Below are 21,302 nucleotides of genomic sequence, written 5' to 3'. Positions count from 1 at the left end.
GTGTCCGCCGCCTACCCGAAGAGCATTTCAGTGCTCGATCGGCAAAAATCAATAAGCTGCGCTGAACCACGCTATTTGTAGTCTATATCCGCGACCATTAAATGCTGTCGAGCGAAGTTTGAAGCAATTATTGTAAACGTATGTGTCTTTTTTAATGCAAAATTTTTGCTTGACCGTCGTCTTCTAGACCGTCATCTGTCTCTTCCTTCGATTCACTCCCTGAGTGACTTTTTCAAGCTTGGCCTCTTCTTTTTGGTTGTTTTCAATTGCTTTCATTCCGAAACGGAGTTTTGTTCCTACATAAAAGCAATTGTTAGCGGTTGTCTACGCCTTTGTAGCGTAGCGGTTAAAATATTTGTCTGCTATCAGGGAGGTCTCATGTTTGAACCCGGGTTTGCGACCATAAAATTTCTACGCTACACCTCTAAATTAGATTGAGCCGCGCCTATCGTGAGAGTAATTTTTCCGACGTTAGGGGATTATGTTATATGGTTCAGCACTGAATTGCTATGACAGATAGATCCGGTTTGCGGAATGCAAAACACTAATCAGTTGTACAATTTATTTAATTTTCAAATACATTTTTATCAGAATCTACTCAAATCACAATAGTAATAATAATAATAAAAGACACTAATAAAAATCAAAATGCACGCAAAATGTAATTACAATGATGCATATTGCAAAAAGCTGTCAGATTGCATTGCAGTTTTGGGGTGGTTGTATTTCTACGCAGTTCATACTGAGAAGTAAGAGATCATCACAAAACATAGTTTTGAAGTTGAGCACATTTAAAGCACCACTGTTAACGTGCGGTGCAAGTTTCAAAAAATAGAGCTAAAGTGTCGATCGATTGATAGTTCAACAGAGAATGTGCCAACGCACAATTGCAATTGATGCCTAAAGATTGCATATTTTTGCAACAATTTTTTCTTGTATTTAATTTGGGACCGTTCCCCCCACTATGAACATTTTTAGTTTTTTTTTGCAATTATTGTAATTATGGTTTTGTGGTTGATTATGATTTTGTGGTCTAATTAGAGGTGGGAGATTATATTTATTGTATTCAGTTGAACAATATCGTCTCCGTCTTTGAGATTTAGAATAGGAGTATAGATGATAGATGACCACTTTTTTTTGTCTGGAAAAGTCTGGAATAAAAATACAAAAAGTTTGATGAAAGTTGAATTACGATTCTGAGCGCTTGCGTTTTTTTATTTAATTTGTACCGTTGATATGCATACAGTAAGTACCATGATTAATTAATCGCAAAAGACAGATTTTCAATAAAAAAAATTTTTTTCGAAAAAATTTCTGAGAAGACTTGCTCAACTTGCACCTCATGGAGTTTCGTTTTAAAATTGCCACCATTTGAAGATAGATGTTTAACTAGAGAGCCCATAAATCTCCTTCTGGACTGCAGCTTTTGTTCATTGCCAGACCAATGAGCCAGTCACTCACAGCTGTTGGCAGCATTGACAGCGGGATCCAGAAGAATTTGGCGTCGGAGCCACAGGCGTATCTGGTTCGGGGCATTTTGGAGAAGAGGGCGTGTTCCATCTGGTTGGTGACCAGTCTCAAGTTGGAGTTGAGACGGCCTTTGGAGAGATGTTCACGCAATACTTTCACATCTGGAGTAATGGATGTTTTTTGGTAAAAATGGGTACAATTAGGGCGAAAACAGACAAGCCTTTGCTATTCGAACCAGGAATCATTTTTATTCGCAAGACTAGTACTTAACTATGACATCAAATCTTAAGATTTCGAACTTCGGAGTATTTCTCATAGCCATTCTGTAATGGTTAAGTGACTCTGCTTGAAGTCACTGAGAACTTCTGGCGTTTATCGAGAACCGCGAAGCGACTCGAGATATTAAGTCAGAATTTCGAAGTGACTTCTGCAGAGTGACTTAACCATGCTTAAAACACGAAACGCGCACGTTTTAAAATGACGAAATTCAATTTCTGGCTAAGTAGCGACTTCTGGCATTTTGACTTCTGGCACTGCAGACTTTCAGCATTTTAAAATGTGCACGTGAGGGTTTTAACTTGTTCTCGTGACCTTTATCTATCCAAGTTTAGCTTGGGCAAGTTCATTTTCTATTCATATCCATTTCAATTTTATTTTTAATCCTGTTGCAAAAATTTCGATGGGCGTAGAAGCATAACCTACAGTTGTTGCAATTGAACGGGGGTTGTTGTGGGGAGGGAGGGGTGGGAGGGGGGGGGGGGGGTTGGGCTGGATTGTCAAGTGTGGGAAAACTAACTTTTCTCAGCGAACTTTGATCCGTAAGCCATGTACAGGGGTCTGTTGTGTGTCTGGAGTTGGTTGAATCTGTGTAGGAAACTGTCCACAATTCTGTCTCCATCATTATTGGTCAAACTGGTCTGGAAGAAGCCTGGCTCCATCACTGCTACGTGCACACCCCACGAGGCCAGCTCTCTTCTGCATAACAGAATAGATTTGTTTCACGCATTGCTTACGATTGCTTGAAAATCGTGCATGATTTATCAAACTTATCTACACCGTCATTTGTAAACTGAAGATGGACAATTTTGATAAATTTGCATGTTGTAAGTTGATTGCTAGAAATATCTGACCCGTAAAAGTTTTTTTTAAAGTACAATCAGCTTTACCAAACATCTTATCAGCTTTTATTAAGGAAATGACAACTAATATTTGTTCTCATTTTTTTTCTTTTCACTGTTTTACTGACAAAAAATTACTATAGAATGCTGGTACGTCAACTTAGGCGTTTGCAATTAAAGAGCAATTTACCCTTCGATGTATAAGTTTTTAATTCCCATGCGTAGTCTACTTCATGAGCCTATATCTGCTAACTGCGAAAGAGGAAAACAAGTTTGTTCCAGATGTGGATTACACCAACGAGTTGTTAAAGAATTATTCCGTTTTCATTTTGGCTTCCGTTTTGCACTCGTGGAACAGAAATTATATGGATTTCGGAACATCAGTCCTAACGTGAAGTCCTGACAAAATTCGGTAAGAGCTTTGAGGAGATATCTGGCCGCCTCTCATTAGAGAAGGAATTTGAGGTTGTATTAAGGGTAGTATTAAGTTTTCTTTCTTTTTCGAATACCTTATACTGTTTGATTTAACTTTGATAAATGTCTTAAGTATTTCCATTTGTTATGCACGAGGAAATAATTTCACAATTGTTTTCGAACGAAGTTTAAAGCAGTTATTGTAAACATTTGTCTTTTTTTGCTATTTTTTTGCTTGACTTTTTTTTCTAGAACACTCTTTCGATTTCACTTCTCGAGTGACTTTTTCACGCTTGACTATTTGGTGTTTTTAGTGATTGCGTGCATTCAGAAATCAAGTCTGTTGACCTTACATAGCCTGTGTAACATATTGGTTAATATATCTGACTCCAATTTTTGAGGAAGCGGGTTTGAACCCCTCGCCCGCCAAAAGGTTTTGCGCCATATTCTTGGATCTTTTCCGTTTGTGGCCCCCAGTACCTTATGCACCCACCAGTCACAGAGCACGTGCCATTACATAGTAAACCATTATGTGAAAATATGGCAGGTGCGTCTGGAGAGTGCAAATAATATGCGGGGGGGGGGGAACAAACGGGAAAGGTCTAGTTTCTCTGGCCTATGCCCTCTTCTAAAGTGTTTGCATAGCCAGTGGTTCGAAAGCAATTTGTCCAACAGTAGTCATTGTTATCTTTTCTTAAGTCTGATCCGCTTTGAGATACAACAACAGCTATTCGAGAGTTTGTGCTTTGTGTTTTTGTATGAGCTTGCATGGTTTTTTTAGCGTACAAAGGTTTGGTTTATACCCGCATTTATCAGCAAAGCTAAGTATGGCGCGATGAAATTCATGTATGATAGTGAAGCAAAATGTTAAGCATCGAAAGTCATGAAAAATCGAAGTTAGAGATACGACTTTTACAGTGATTCTGAACTCAATAAATTTGAACTAAATAACAAGGGAAAGGTTGGGGGGGGGGGGGGGGGGGCTAATGGGTTGCCGGACAGACGTTTTATGTTCAATAGTTATAATGTTAGAGTAGTACCTGATTGAATCAGAGAATCCCTCAACTGCGAATTTGGATGCACAGTAAATGGAGTTTCCGAATGCGAATCTGCCGTTGATACTGGACACGTTCACTATCCTCCCCTTGGCCTTCTTTACCAGAGGCAGAAACTGGCGTGTGACGTCCATCAGACCTACAATTCATTATAAGTACGATTCATCACAATACGACAGACTTTGTTGCGAATTGCACGATGATGTTAATATTGCAAAGGTATAATAATAAATTTGAGATATACGAATGATACAGACATCAATAATAGACGCAGCGCGGACACAAAAAGGCAAAAGGCATATTTTAGGTGCCGCTTTTGAGATTCTTCTTTGTTTAATACAATCACAGTTGGCGAAGGCCTAATTCGAAATAATTAGCTGTTAAGAGATTGCCTTGCAAGTTAAAATCTATCTCGCAACGCGTGCGGACAAAACAGTCCCAGACAAAATTCTCCCAAATTGCAAAATATTCCCTGACAAAATAGTCCCGAATAAATATCGAAACAATCGTAAAAAATAATCTAGAAACAATTAGCAACCATAATCTATGAGTAAATTTTCTGAATGTTTTGTTTTTTAATTGATATGAACGAGGATTATACCAAAAAGTTGTTTCAAAAAACATATTTTGGCTAAAACTATGTAATCAGCTTAATATTTGTTCAATGAATTGCAATGATGTTGCTAGCGGATGTCAAGCTTGAAGTTAACCCAACATAGCGTTGCAGTATGATGAATTATGTTTCTAGAATCCTTCAAGGTTGGTATCTGGAATTAACCAATAAGGCAAACAAATTGTACCTATGATGTTGACGTTGAGGCATCCGACAATGTCCTGCTTGTCCATCCAGTCTGTGGCTCCCGGGATTGAGGCTACTCCGGCATTGTTCACCAGACCCCACAGACCCTCACCGTTCAACAACTTCTCCACACGCTCTCTCGCCTAGACATCAGTGATATATGTGACATGTCTTAATGGATTATGCATATTCATCGCGTTTCTCTTTATTGAACAAATTTTTGTTTAGGAGCCCAAAAAAATGCCAAATTTTGAACAAATTCGTGGGAGAGTGCGTGCATGTTTGTTTGGTAGCCCAAAAAAGTTGCCAAATTCAGAGCACTTTCTGTAAATAGTGAAAGCTGTGTGTTCAGCATTCGATCAGGGTGCGAACTAAATAGTCGGTACAAGTAACGTGCTCGAATTAGTTAGTTTTTCCCTAGCTTTAAAAGATTCAAGTAAGAGATTTAAATATTCTCGAAAACCTAGAACTTAAACCCTACTTTAAAAGCCCTAGATCTATAAACTCCGGCTAATCAAGTAAAATGAAACTTTTCGGAACACATATGATACGAAACAGGTTGTAAGAAGCGAGATGTGAATATTGTCTGGACACTGACCTGTGTGACACTATCTTCATTAGTGACATCCAATTGTACAGTGTGAAGAGAGGGGTTGTCCAGTGCATCCAGTTGTGCTCTACCCTGTTCAGTCAGACACCCAGCTATCACCTGACACTGTCCCCCCAATTCACGTGTGATACAATCAGTTAGTCCTGAGATCTCTTTGTTGCATTTAGTTCCACAGGCCGAAAGAGATAATGGTGACGATGATAGCTGGAGGGCGAGCTGTTTGCCAAATCCACTGTCACAACCTGAAAAAAAAACAGAGTTTACTTAGTTTTGAACTTTGCTCGCCCCTAATGGGTATTGAAAACCATAGTTCGACCAGAGAGACGATAAGTTGGCTTATGAAAATTTATGATCAAAATTGAGTTCAGCTATTCCTGCCAAAAAGGAGTCAAATTTTAAATTTTGTTCAAGACATAAGCCGACAAAACTCAATTTACAAACGTTTTGCTATGAATAGCCTCGTCAGGTTAAACTTCACCTTAAAGATAACCCGGAACGAATTTCAAGTCTTCATGAGTTCTTCTCCAGTGAAATACACGTCTTGAAAAGACAAATCAGTACTGATCACGTTATTTCAAGTCTTAAGACTTGTGGAGACATGTGAAAATTGTCAAGTCTAACTCAAGTCTTGGCCACGACTTGGGAAGTCTTGGCTTAATCAAGTCTCTTTTTTTTCATTCCCTATCACGTGGACTTTGTGGAAGTGCTCGTGTTGCATTGTGCTTCGTTCTTTTTTACTGTGGAGAGTTTTTTCGGGAGGCCATTATATGTGGCGGCCTTCTTTTGTTACCAAACGAAAGCAAACCAACAATAACAACCGCTCACTACTTGCCCCAAGAATTGTCAAGTCTTCGCCTAGTTTTGCACAAGACCTGTCGAACCTCGGCCAATACGTGCTCACGACTTGTCAAGTCTTGGTCAAGACTTGTTCAAGACATGTCAAGTCTTGGTCAATTCTTGCACAATACTTGTCAAGTCTTGGCCAAGACTTGACTCAAGCCTTACCATGACTTAAGACCTGATTTAAGACGTGCCAAGTCTAATGAGTGACTTGATCAGAGCTCTGAGACTGAGTCACTGAAGTTCACTGAATAAGACGACGTTCAGTCCGGAAAGTTATTTACAATTAAAATGTTTTCAATTCATGAGAGAATAAATTGGGCATAATATACTTCTTGGAAAGTTATTTAATTGACAAAAAGTTTTTGGAAATTTCGGTTTTTTTCTCTATTCAAAATGTTTGTTCATGATTAATTGCTGTCGAACGAAATTAATTAAATGTTGTAAACTTGGATGACTTTTTATGCAAATTTTTACTTTGACCTTTTTCGCGCTTTTGTTGTGGAACATTTTTAATTTACTTTTTAAATGATTTTTTCACTCTTCTCTTTATCATTTTTGAGTGACCTCAATTGCGAGCACTCCTAAGTGAAGTTTGTTGATGTAGTAAAAACGATTGTAGCTTGATACGGGCAAGGCCGTATGACAAGTGATGAGGGTTGTACCGCAAGGACTCAGGAGGTCGTGGGTTTGAATGCCACTGTGGTTAGATGTTTTTGCACCCATAATTAAAAATTTATCTAGGCTACAGCCCTTGAATCAAATCCCCGTCTATCGTTCGAGATCATTTTGTCGGACGTTTGTCGGGTTGTTCTTTAATATTTCTAAAACAAAATGACTTTCTTGGAAAGTGTTTCAATTTGAAAATGTTTTTTATTCACTAACGATGATTTATAATGAACTCATTAACAAATTTTGACAGCAAAAACAAATAAAAATATAAACAAATTGAATATTGCAGTTGTTAAGACTAGTTGTAGACAATAATTTTTGGTATGTTTGCTTTTAATTTGGCAATACTGACAGTAGCCCTTAGTTTTCTCTTCGGTACCGCCAGTTTGTTTTCAAACACTGAAAAAAGATAAGGCCATTATACGTACGTTTTTTTAAGTATCATAGGATCATATCAAAACTCTACGGTTACATAAATCAATATATTGTTATTTTTTATTTTTTTTAGTTTCATATAATCAATTAATGAAATCATGGTTCTCAAAAGATTATAGTTTTTGTTATCAGGTCAGTACGAATCAAAAATCGAATCTCTCGATACCTTCCACGCTTTCTAAGGTATTTCTTCTGTTCTCAATTCCGAACTTCTCCACATCATTGATTTACGGCCATACACTTAGAAGAAAAATTTTGAGCTCCCAACTCATTGGTTGATATTCGCTGATACAATTTTGTGCCCAGGACCCGGCTATGCCCATTTTTAACTAATATCATTTTTCTTGCTCGTTTTTATATCCGTTAAGTGGATACTCTATGGTGTAATTTTGAATGCACACCCACCCCCCCCCCCCCCCCTGTGTATCTGTTAATGGTGGGTTTATAACTGACTTTGAACGAGCGCCTAGACACGGCCAGACTAGTGCCCCGGGGGTAAGATTGTAAAAAAACTAAAAAGTGTAACTTTTAAGTGTGTAAAGATTTATATTTACACTCTCACTCTCTTCCACTCTTATTTTTTAAAATTACACTCTTTGAATTAAACTCTCCCAGCCTTAATTGAGCGGAGAAATAGGGGTGTATTTTTTCTATTTTTAAACTCTTCGCACTCTTTTCCCCGCTATTTTTGGGGAAAATCCTCGACCCGGTCAACTAGGGTAATTTTTCTAACCTGTGATAAATACAGTTGGCCTGTTAGTAGTGTGGAAGTGTATCCTCTGTTTGGATTTGAAGTGCCAGAAGACAATCCACATTGCGCTCAGAGCCACTGCTTGCCAGACCAACAGCCACGGGAACATCACACTATCTTCAACCATAAACAACATGTCTCTGCTTATAGATTCGAGAATATTCTAGAAGAGTCCGGAAGAAAATCAGAGTGAGAAGTTGTAGTTGACAAATTTGTGTGTCTCTTTGTTGTGCTTTCGCGAATATTCTAGAAGAATTCAGAGTCAAATTGACCGAACTTGGGAATCAGGATCAAGAATTGAGACAAGCTCGTCAGTCAAGTTTTTGTAGCGTGGGGAATGTTCTAGAAAAATCAGCAAAGTGTTAAAATCTTTGAAGAATTGTTGTATATGTCAATTAAGTTTTGTTGGTCAAGAAATTGTCTAATCGAGTTTAGTTTTCACAGTTCTCAAAAGTTGCAAATGTTCGACCGACTGTTTCGCAGTTCAAGTTAAAATTGAAATAGATATAAATTCTGATTTAGGGATATTTGCTATGAAATTTTTGTTATGAGTTTGTCTGATAATGATAGATAAAATTAAGTGAACTTTAATAATAGGTCAAACAGTGATTGTTTTTGAAAAATGGGAGGCGGTTCGAAATAGTTGCTTGGTTTTCGGTTATTTCGTCCAACTTGGGCTTGTAGGGTTACTTGGTTAACTGATTTAGGATATTTAGGTTGGTTCTCTGTTAAGCAAACCTAACATATATTAGTTAATAAATACACTCCAAATATTCTACATATCAAATTCTACATTTAAACCTCTTATTAGAGCTATCTAACGTTATTAAGGTAATAATCCGATGCCCTGGTTAACCAATTTTGGGTACGATGAGGCAAGGTTAAGCAAAATTCAAGAGTTCAAATATTTTCGAAACTTTGTGTGCTATTTAAGGTTGTGAGATTGAGATGTAAGACCCTGTAAAACAAATATTTAACGGTGATATCAGAACTTATGGTGACGCAGGTAGTTTGTGAAATATTTTGTTCTATTTTGAAACAGTTAGATTTTCACGCCTACCTTCGAGTTCAAATCATTTGGCGATTTGAGTTGAACATTTGACCGTTATCTTGGATGAGAAATGTTACAACTATGCGGTTTCTATTGTCTTAGTTGTTCATCTTTGCAGAAATTTGACCCGGTTGCAAAAAAGGGCAACTTGAGAGCATAAGTAACATTCCCGATATCTGTTCTGAGATTGCGGTTAAATAATAGTTTTAATTTATAAGTTATAACGTTTATAAATGGGCATGTTAGCTAGAATTTGCAGAAAAATGGTGACAGTGTTGGTGATAGCGGTTTGCGTGTGTGTTTTTACGTGCCTGTGTGTAGGGGGCTGGGGGGGGGGGGGGGTTGTGGTACGAGTGAATTGCGAGCAAAGGTTACTCGTAGAAGGGGTATAACTATTTGCTCAAACCTAATTTTGTTTTTCGTCAAAATAATCCATTTGCAAACCAATTGTGCACTCAATATTACATTCTAATTTTGTTTGACTCAATCGATATCAGATGTTTTAATAAAAGACACCCTGGTGGCCCTAGATTGCGAGAAAGATGCAGTGAGAACCGTTTGTATGGGTCCATAAGCCTAAAATTCTGAATTCTTAACTTTACGCGAAATTTCTATGAATCTCCTAAAAGTATAAAAATTTGCCTGAAATATAGGGTAAACATCATTGATTACGCCATATTTTTAAGATTATTTTAAGATAAAAATTATTAAGTTTCGAACAAAGGCATGTTTTGAAACTCCAGGATTCGCACAAATAGCTTCGAGCAGATAACTTCTCTCGACACAAATTTCTTTGCAGCTCTATTCATTCTAACATTTATTCGTAGGACATTTCCAAGCTAATTCAATTGAAACTTAAAAAAGTAAGTTTCGGAAAAGATTTAAAGAGGGTACAGAAAATGTTTAAAGCAAAGTTATTTTATGGAAATTTTTCGAAAAAAAATATTTAATTGCAAATAGCATTTGAATATGGGTGGGATAGTTTTTTTATTTAACTCAAATTGTTATTTCAGCGAAAAGTTACAGGAAACTTGTGGATAAGCCAAAAATTGAGCAAATGTCTGTTTCAAATAATAAATTGTTATTACGAAAGTCCGTCAAGTTTTCCAAAGAAAATGTCAAATATAAATGAATTGCTGTTCAATGTTAAATTATTTTTAAGGTTCCACTAAAAGGTTGAAATGGAACTGATCTCAAATTTCATGTTTAAAGGCATCAGATTAGAAGAATGAAAAGTTTAATTTGAAGATTTCTGACAGATAATTTGTGCTGCAGTGGAAAAAAAACAATTTACCAAAACGGCGGTATCAAAATTGATCGATTGTGGACGGGTCGGGCCTACGTTGTGGACAAATATTTGGCAACACAATAAATCAAGACGTCAGAATTTAGGCAAGATAGAAGAAGACGTTTTAAATGTTTGATTGGCAATCTGATGCAGAGAGTTTGTATTAGAGTTTTGTAACACTGGATAAAAATTTACCTTCTGTCATTTGATTATGTGCAATGAACTTTATGGAGTAGACATATTTGAACAATTAAATGAGGAAATTTTTGTTTCTTAGACAACATTATACGTATGGTATTATTATACGTATTATTATCGGTATGGGCGACAGCAATTGTTGGTGATTTTTGTCACTGCTATTAGAAATAAACAATTTCTTAGCGTTTGAAATAAAACGTACATACATTTTATGTGAGAGATAATGATTCTTTTCCGCACCCCACTTAAGTGAAAAACGAAATATGCTCAACTAGATTTTTGTTCAATTATTTTAAGTGAATTGGTCTATTCATTGTACAGATTTGTGAATGATATTACTAGAAAGACCGTCAAGTGTGGAAGTTATTATTCAGAATCTTTTTCGAATATCGTTTTTTAGGAGTTCTCGAGGTTTAAAAATTTTTGAATATTTGATACTTGTTGTTTTTACTCTTTCATTGTTTTGTTAGTTCATGTTTAATTTTTTTTGCCAGACGGTCTTTGAAAAAACTACGTGTTTTTAATGGTTGCGTGCGATTCCAAGGATAAATTTTGCCTCATCGTAAAACCTCTACAAAATGTATTTGGGCTTTATAAGAGTGCTGGCTTTTTTGAAAATATTATAACTTTTTTTAGTTACAGACAAGTCGTTTTCATGTCGATTCCATTAATGACAGATTTACATACTTTTAAATGAGGCGCAATAACCTATATTTTCAAAAAAAATCTTTGTTTTTTTAGCTCTGACACTGTGTTCGTAAATGTTCGTAAATCATTATAAAGTTCTGGAGTTTTACCTGCGTTTGTTGTTCTTTGAAGCGTTATGAATTAATCTCATAAAAAAATTGGCTTCCTAAAGAAATAAAAATGAAACTATCAATAAGCTTCAGTTGATACTTATTGGCTTTTATTACTTCTAATTTATTTGATATAAATAAAAACAATGAATTTGTAAACTTTCTTGTTTTAGAAAACTTGTAATATAATCTCAATAACTACAGGTCCCATCCTCTTTCTATTGACGCGGATTTTAATCTGCTCAGCAGTTTTAATTGATGATTTTAGGACTTCCCTACAAATTTTCATAGAAAGTTAGAGTTAGTTTATTTGCTCATAACACGTACTTGTTGTTTTTGTTTTTTAATTTCTTGTAACATAATCACGCAAGTAAGAACTTGAATGGCTGATCAATTGAACACATGAAGTATTTTGTGAATCACTGGCAACGTGATTTAGTGGTTTCAGTTTATAATAATTTTTTCATACGCCATTCATTTTCGAACACTATGTGGATTTTTGAATGCTTTCTACCTCTTCTTCATTTGTTAGACAATTAAGTCAAAAGTGTGGGTGAATGGGTTCGAAACTTTTGTATGAACGCACATTACCGAGCCTCCCTTTTAAAGTAAATCTTGCATGCATGCAAATTTTATTAAGTCGAAACTTTATAGTGCCAGAATCTACATATACATCCAGTTTATTTATACATAAGCAGAAGTTGACTCACTGTACAATTCGGTACTTTGAATATCAGGACAATTTTGTCATTAGAAATGTAGGGTGACACTTTTGAGTTGTCACATCAAAATTTTGAACTGGCATCTCAAAACAGGGTAATGAATAAAAAGAACTAGAAGTGAATAAAAAGCTGTTAAATGTGAATAAAAAGCTATGAAAAACTATGAAAAAATTTTATCCCACCTGTTTTGTTGCTCCTCTGACGAATGTGAATAAAAGCTGTTATAAACTATGAAAAAATTTTATCTCACTGTTTTGTTACTTTTCCACGTCTTTTCAATCTTTTTTGTTAAAAATATAGGAAAAATTTTGTAGATGTTTTTTTTTTCAATTTCGATATATGGTAAACTTTTCCCACAGAGAGTGTTTTCTGCAAAAATTTAAAATTCTTGCCCTCTAGTTTGCGCAATTAATTTGCACTAAAATGAATGATGACTAAAAAATCTAAAGGATAAAAATTTAATTATACCAACAGGGGGAACTGAGTTGGTTAAAAAAGACCTTTTAGGGGGTAAAGGACATATCCTCAATTAAAATGGAATTGTAAATGTAGTTTCTACCAAAATTTATAGTAGTAGTAGTAATTGTAATAATGAGTGTAAGTTCATTGGCCGTATATCGTACAAAAAATGATCTCTTAAAAACAGCTCCAATTAACTCAACAAATTGAGGAAGCAAGTTGCGGAACAATTATTTTGGAAGCAGGCAAGCAAATAAATGACCTCATATAGCAGGTCAAAATAGTACTTTGACTTCCATTTTGACACTTTTATATTCAAAGACATTGATAGCAGGTCAAAAGTGTTGAATTAAAGCAATTAGAATCCTTTTGAACTTTCAGCTTTTATTTTCCCACTACCTGGGGGGAAATCTCATTCATTAATTCCCCTAGCGAGTGAAATGGATAGAGTTCAATAATCTGTGAACAGAATATGTGCTAATAACCTCTAACTTGAAAAGATATATATGCACTCTTATACTTCATTTTAATCTTCAATTGTTTTTTTTTCTTTTGTGGACCAATCCGGACCAACTACTTCCAGTGCTGCTATTTAATTAAGTGGGGGGGGGGGGGTTCAAAAACGCCCAATATTTGAACCTATTCTTAAAATTATCAGAAAAATCATACACTCTAATAATACCTAAGTGATATTAGTTGTATTGAAAAAAGTGTATTTAGAAAATCTTGAATAAAATACATTGCGCAATTATTCAAAGGTCATGGCCATGCCTCAGTGGGCCGTGGGAGTCGCTTATGTCTGATAAGGTTTGCTTCTAGTATATCAACTTCGAATTTTCGATGGGATTATTCAAGGAAAAGATCAAAAAGAATATATTGGATATTATGGAATTGGGTATTATGACATTGGGTGAATAGTCATGTTTTTGGAAGGTTTTGCCTCCACAGACAAGTTCCTGACATTAACACAAAAATCAGACATTAATTGATTTGATTCCTCGGCAATAATATAAATTTTAAGCCGAAAATACAATTTTTGCACACTGCTAAATAAAGTTTATCAAATTGTTTAATGAAAAGAACTCTGCCTAATATTCCGACAACTAAGCAAATTCAGTCCTTTTTTTCAAAACTTCGAAATTAAAAATTAAAAAATTGTGCAGTTTCATTGAGCTAATTAAATTTGACATTCTAGAAACAATAAAAGTAAAGTAAAGTAGATTTTCAGGTTTTCCTATAAGCAACGTGTCCTTGATTTGACAAGAGATCAAAAAACTAAAGTTGAATCGTCGATATCCTTTATTATTCAATTCAAAAAGCAATAGAAAAATTGGTATTTGTAAACTTTAACGTGAAATTAGCCATAATTTCAAAAAATAGACGTGAACATCAAAAAATACAACTAACTTATTTTGCCACTAGAAGAATGTATATTTTTGAGCATAAACAAATGATTGCTAAAAATTTGAGATTACCTGGATAGCGCTAGCGAAAATGGCAGACGTACCAAAATATAGAAATTTCACTGCCGGCCAATCCCAATTGAGAAAATGGGAACATTGTTCTCTGACTGACTGATTGCTCAGCAAATTCTCCATGTTTTAAAATAGGACATGCGTGTTACCGTAAAAGTTGTCAGAAATCGCGATAAGCCGAAATAGAAGAATTATACTTTTTGGGGGGAAAACTGATCTCACGTTCGGTTGTGATAGAGTCATATCAAGTCTCACGGGCAGCTTAGGCATGGGCACGGCCCGCAAGGCATTGTCAGATGCGTTAAAAATATAATCTGGCACTAGGCTATGTCCAATTTAGGCTAATTGAACGCATAAAGACACAGTGTTTTAAATTACTCGACCAATTACATTCGTTGAAATTTCTACAAATTGGTACGTTTATTTGTTAAGACGTCACTTACATGGATGTATCTAAATATAATTTAAATTTATTCTTTTCTTTTGTCGCTAACCTGGTTCTATATTACATATGATTCATATCCACACTTACAAATTCATTGGAGCCGAAAACCAAAAGAATATAATCTGTTATAATCAATATAAATATACAGAATGTTTTGAAACCTAAAATTCTATCCAAAAATTGTTGAAAATTTTTAACATACTTTTCGAGAAATCTTATTTGAAACTTCTTTTCAACTTTCGATTCAAATTTTAAAAACTGCACAATAAGAGAAATCTTATTTGAAACTTCTTTTCAACTTTCGATTCAAATTCTAAAAACTGCACATTATACGATTCAAATTCTAAAAACTGCACATTATACCATTATACATTATACATTATACATTAAACTCTCCATAAGCTTGTTATCATATTGTTAGCCATCTACAAAAATCTAAAGATGTTGATCTCCAAGATTGGCTGCACAACAAAATTGGAAAGGTATAAAAATACCGTAGCCCATTGTTCCGACCCCACTTGTGGGGGGGGAACTATATACTCAAATGGGTTTTTTTGTTCAGAAAATTTTGACCGATCGATATATTCATCGTAGAGAAATGTGAGTGGTATGATTAAAAAGCTCGTCAAGCTTAGAGTTAAGATTCACAAAGATATTTTTGAATTTCGTTTTTTCCGGGGTGTTATCGAGGTCTAATATTGTGTTTGAACACAGGACATTTGGCATGATTTTGTTCACTTTTAGCTTAAATTTCGTTCAAATTAAGATTATTTTCTATAAAATATCAATTCCAGACTTTATTTCACTCTACTAAGTGAAACATTTTTTTTTCATTCCTAATAGACGAAAGGAGACAAAAGTTTTGGTCTCATGGGTGAGTTTACTATAAAATATAAAACTCGAATTCTCTTTGAGAGCTGTTTTTTTTTGAAAACTTTTCGAATTTTTTTCGTTTTTTTAAAGTCACTCATAGACTAGTCACTTTTCATATCAAGATTCCATTAATTACAAACCTCAATTACAGTAAAATGAAGCCCAATGAATAAAAAATTTGTTTTCGAGGAGTCGCAATTGTTTTCTTTTGGCTTCTACTCTAACTTTTCGTAATTTTTAAAGAAATTTTGATCTTCTTTTTAAGATAATACCAAATTTTGAAGTCCTATAGCATAGAATAGTTGACTAAAAATTCAATAGGCTCCTTAATGAACATTAAGTGGACCTATAGTGCTCTGAGTGGACAGCTAATGGCTGTTAATACATTAAAAAGAATTTTTCCGATTGTTTTTAACTTTAACCGATCTTAAACCTATTTTTCTAAATTTGTCATTTTGGTCAAGAAAGGACCTCCTTCATTTCTACTGTAACAAAAATTTATCTGGATAGCAATTTTGAAATCTAACTATTGGTTTTATGACTTCCATGCCACGTGTTTCCATATTTTTTTTAAAGTTTTTGGATACTTTTTCTCAATATTTTGGTTCTTTTTCAAATCTTAGAACATGATCATAATACTGACAGTTCTCATTCGTTTAGAAACAACGTTCAATGGATCATAGAGAAAGTTTTCAGAGAAAAGCTGATGGTTTAAATGGGTTAGACAATTTCTCGCTTTTTTCTAATGAATTTTTGGTTTTTGTCTGCACTTGTTGTTGTTTTCATAACCATAAGACATATTGTGATGTCTTATTCATAACTGATGAATGACAAACATCATAGTCTTCCCATAGAGTTATAACTTAGCGTATTTATTGATTTTTTTTGAAAGCTTATGAATTTAATGGCGTTGATATTACATGTGTTTTTCGTAAAAATTTCGTGGTTGTCATATACTTGTTCGTTTTTGTTGATTTTCTGACGTCACTTTTTAAAACGATGAAGCATGCCGTTGCTATTAAAAAATAACTAAAGATAGAAATTTTACTTTTTTATTGCTTCGACACTTTTCTCTCTTTTTTATACTTTGCTGTTTTTGACTGTTTTTTTATCTTTTTGAAGTCGTAAAACGCTGACAGGTCCCGTACGCTTCTAATTGAGGATTGAGGAAATGATGTTACTCAATGCACTCAGTTCATAGCAAATAGCCTCAAAGTTTTTTACATTCGTTTTCAAAAATTTTTCAGTTTTTAGTTTTTGTTATTCTATTCTAGAATGATGTTTTTTTTGTAGCATTTTTGCGTAACAGATCTCAATGATTTTCAAATAAGGACCGAGTGAACCTATTTAACGGTTCAGTATATTTTTAGCTGATATAGTATAGATAATAATTTTAAATAAGCGAAACAATATTCAGATAAAGCTAATGATTTTAATGGCCTCAATAATTTGTGTTTTCGCTTTTTGTTTGTTTCTTTTTGATTTTCTCTACAACTTTAGTTCGTTTCTATGGCTTACTCTAAACAAGCACAGGTCCTATCGGCTTCTTATCGATTTTTTTTATTACTTTGTCAAGAATTATCTCCTTGAAGGCTAAGGGTTTTTGGGACGTATGAAGTTATGAAACGTTTTTTAAAATGTTGATTAATTTTTGATTTTTGCCCCATTATTTCTTTTTCTCGACTTGTTACCTAGTACCTTTAAGGAGAAATCCCATCTGCTGTGTAGTGAAGAAAGAGTAAATTTGTGTAGCTAAGGTTTTATCTGATTGCATTTTGACGTTGTTACAAGGTACTTTTAAGTTTGGATATTGAGTTTTTGCCGTGAAACTTTTGTTTTTTGTTTTTTTTTCTTGTCGTCTTTTTAATGGAAGCTCTCGCGAGCGTTTTAATGAGGCATGGCATTACGTAATTCAATTAGTAGTTTGGTTGTGTAATGATTTTTTAAACTCCAACATACATTTTTGATTATCTCTTCATTTGGTTGATAATTAAGTCAATAATGTAGATGAGGTCGGATCGGAACTTCATGTGCGAATGCACATAAACGAGCCTCCTTGTTTCATAGATGCTTAGCACCAAATAAAGAATTTATGCTTTTGCTATATCTGTTGCAGCCTTTGGTAAGTTGCAAACCTATCAATGTACGAATAATAACAGCTAATTGAATTTAAAAAAATTATGTCTGCTAAAATTTTGGTATTTTTGTGTTCTAGCTTTTGTTTAGTGCTTGTATAGAAGTTACACCGACTTCTAGCGGAGAAAACTCTCGAGCGGATAAAATTTATTTTAACTGTAGCTTTTGGCAGATTGCACGTAGATTTTAAGCGCACAAGCACGTCACTGATTATTTTTGTATTTAGATTCTCAGTCTCGAAAGCTGTGTTAGAATATAAACTTTGGGGACACTTGAACTTTACACTTGAACTTCGGTGCAATTAGTGAACTTCTTTTAAATAAGAAAATGAGATATTTCACTTGATTTCTCAATCATCGTAAATTTTGCTGCTGGCTACATGAATTTTGCAAGAAAACAGGTGAAAATGCTGTCCATGATAAACTTTATATAGCAAAAAGTTTACAAAATAATTGTCCAAGAAGCAAATCTTAGCTGGTTTTGGTTTTTAAGCATCTTTGTCAACTAGAAACATTTTCATTTTAAAAGTTATCACAAAAACATTTCTGCAGCAATTTGATTTATATCATACTGTAATTGTTAACTACAGACTGCTTTTTTTCAGTCAACTGGCTCAACATAAGAACTTTGCTCGTTGAAGGATTTAGATTTAAAAAAAGTCGGAATCTTAGCTAAGCAGTATTTGCTAAAATTTTGAAAAACTTTTTAAAGTAAGCGTCATTTGCGAAAATCTGTATTATTAGTTATAGTTATGGTATAAACTTCATACCATATATTTTTTGTTTAACAAAAGTACCAAGGTACTACAAACTCAAAACTTCTACGTCTAGATAGGTTATTTTGGTTGAGCAAAGTTTACATTCTAGATCAACATCTCCATTACAATCACCAAGTTAAACATCTAATGCAGCATAGCAGTATTACAAGCCTGTTATTTGGAAGATTTTTGCAAAATAAGCGTTATTTACAAAAAATTGCAATATCTTGCCAAATAAGCGGTTTTTTTTTACAAAAAATCGTGCAAAGTCTTGCAACTAAGCGTTAATTGCCAAAATATTTTGCGAAATCTTTCAAGATATGTGTCTTTGAAAAATACATCTTGCAAGATCTTGCAAATAAGCGTTATTGGGAAAAATTGTTGGAAAATAGTTGTCGGATTTCTAATAGAGCAGAACGAACGGCCATTTATTGATTCCTAATGCTGAATCATTTGATACTATAAGTAGTTATTGTACAGTTGCGCAGGATGAGATCAAATGGGGTGGTTTTCATATGAGAAAAAGTTTTCCAAAAAGTTTGGTCCAGACCGTGTATTTATCGTCTGGAAGACAAAAAATCGTCGACAAAAAATCGTCGAATCATATTTCGACCACCTCACCTCGGGATACTAACTCTCACTTTGTAAAATGAGGCATACCTGAGATACAGTTTAAGAGAGTTTAATCAATTTCTAATGCGTAATAGTTTTCTTCGAAACTTCAGAATCTGCGAAGTCTAAATTTCTAGAACAAATTTACCAAAATGATTTCACATCTGGTCTCGCTCAGACTGAACACGATTGATAAGGCGTAAATTTGTTTGTTTGTTTTCTTTGTGTCTGATAGACTTTGCACCCACCGTTTGGCCTATCCAAAATTAGGCCGAGTGAGCAATTAGCCTAAAATTTCACGATAATGGTTTTCTCATCTTTTCTTAAGGTTTTTTTAGCACTCCAGGTTGTTGTCGAGGTTCAAAATGTATATAGATTAAAGAGTATATATAAATTGTGATTGGTTCCACCTCTTTAGTTGCCCAGCTTGAGGTCCAGACCCAAATTTTCTTCTGATCAGACTTTCCAGACCGAAATTACCTCTGATCAGTCTTTCCAGACTGAAATTACCCCTGATCAGACTTTTCAGACCAGAATAACCTCTGATAACAGTTTCCAGACTGTTTGGGTCTCTGATCAGACTTTCCAGACCGTTATCAGACCATCTCCAGACCATTGCCCAGACCTTAATCAGACGATGATCAGACCCAATTTAAGACGCAATTAACCTCTGATCAGACTCAGTCTAGACCACCTCCCCGCAAGTTGACTTAACAAAAAGTTCGTTGCCATGGCTATACAAAACATTGTCGGTGCAAAGCATGAAACAGGTTGTCCCTCCACTATAATATAAAAAAAGTAATTCTGACTGCCTAAAAACTACCCCCCCCCCCCATACACACACACACACATTCGAAATTTCCATTAATGGCATTTTAAAGAAAATTGCAATAAAAATTTTCCATTGAAAAATTCAAATACCGGCACATAATCGGTTGATCAGTCGAAATGCATCGAGTGAAGGAAAGTAATTTGTTTTTCGGCTTTACGGTACGAGTTTGAAATTTCGGCTAACTGATAGTTAGTAGGTTCACAGACAAGAAAGTCTGAGAACCAGTCCTTTGACCTGTCAATTAATCCTACCTTCTGCGACGGTTAATTGTCTCCGAATCATTGAAACAAGCAGACAAAACTAATTTGCCGCATCTTTGTTCTAAAAATTGCTAGTCAATTATACTTGATAACAGTTGCATTCTTGACATTATTGCATCATTGCAGCAGTCTGAACAAAACTGAAAAGGTTACTTTTGTTCAGACAACAACCCCCCCACCCTCCCCCAGTGAACCATCCCGGGTTGAAGTTTCTTTGATTTCTTACAGGGAATCAGAATCATATATGATTTCATTTTGTCCATACTCGATTTTTTAGTACGATCCTAGTATGAAATCCAAGTTTCCATATATGAAGTCGAAGAGTTCATACATGATCCCTTCATGAAACGTAAGATTTCATGCTAAAAAGAATTTGATCCTAGTATGAAATCGTAGGAGATGTTAGAGATCGTCTATGATCCGTGTATAAAATCTCAATGAAGCAGCGAGGCTGGTTAAGTCCCGAAAATGGTATCAATGAATTTATATATGTGACATTAAAATGAAATCAAAGAAATCATATCTGTTATCAAAAACAACTTAATTTGGTTGGGGGCTATCGTACGAATGTGCTATTAAAAAGTGTTAAAAATTCGTATGAAATCAAAGAAATCATATCTGATCATAGCTTTCAATCAGAGAAATCAATTATGATCCTTGCACGAAACCTGACTGAAGCTGCGAACTTAACGAATGACACCTAAGAGGTCCTATGAAAGTACCATGGCATCTACCGCCACAAACAAACACACAAGTTGCACAATCGATTCTTCAATTTCAAATCAATCAATGAGAAAATTCAGTGCTTTTGATCATAATCTGTATACTATTCATACTAATTTCTGGTTTGTTCCTGTAACTTAACCCTTAATCAAACTTGTAAACCCTAATTGAATTAAAAACGGTGGTCATTTCAAAAATGTCGAAGACGTTGGATGATTGTAATTCCATTTCACTGGGAAGATGCAAACATAAGCCGCAATCTGTTTTTCAATTGAAATCAAGATGATTACTTTAAAATTTATTGAAAGGCCCGAATCTGCGTTTCCTGAAACTATTTTTCACATTCTGGAGACATGGAAAGCTTCCTTAATTTCGGTAAGATAATTGTTTGAAATCCATGAGACCATTATCAAATTTGGCTGGGCTGCTACAGATCACACAATACGGGATCTCTTTATGTATGCCAGTCAAACTTGACAAAAGATATAACAAATCGAAGGCAAAGATATA

General features: G+C 34.8%; 1 protein-coding gene across 4 annotated transcripts; it reads right to left on the bottom strand.

Annotated features, from left to right (window-relative positions):
• Positions 1-1,300: 1,300 nt before the first annotated feature.
• On the bottom strand, positions 1,301-19,155 carry LOC142355990 (retinol dehydrogenase 16-like). 4 transcript variants are annotated; one of them, XM_075407994.1, is made up of 7 exons: positions 19,026-19,155; positions 8,147-8,506; positions 5,455-5,708; positions 4,858-4,999; positions 4,043-4,196; positions 2,267-2,445; positions 1,301-1,631 (listed from the first exon to the last, which is right to left on the bottom strand). In XM_075407994.1, exons 2-7 carry the CDS (start codon positions 8,298-8,300, stop codon positions 1,390-1,392), a joined length of 1,125 nt encoding a protein of 374 aa, XP_075264109.1. In that variant the 5' UTR covers positions 8,301-8,506; positions 19,026-19,155; the 3' UTR covers positions 1,301-1,389. The 4 variants fall into 4 exon arrangements, with proteins under 4 accessions (XP_075264109.1, XP_075264115.1, XP_075264124.1 ...); XM_075408000.1 differs by having other exon boundaries at positions 19,001-19,133; XM_075408009.1 differs by lacking the exon at positions 19,026-19,155 and adding an exon at positions 12,403-12,608.
• Between the last annotated feature and the right edge of the window lie 2,147 nt (positions 19,156-21,302).

This window comes from Convolutriloba macropyga, chromosome 2 (genome assembly GCF_964194025.1).
Source record: "Convolutriloba macropyga chromosome 2, txConMacr16.3, whole genome shotgun sequence".
NCBI classification, from domain to species: domain Eukaryota; kingdom Metazoa; phylum Xenacoelomorpha; order Acoela; family Convolutidae; genus Convolutriloba; species Convolutriloba macropyga.
This window is presented reverse-complemented; position numbering and strand designations above follow the sequence as displayed.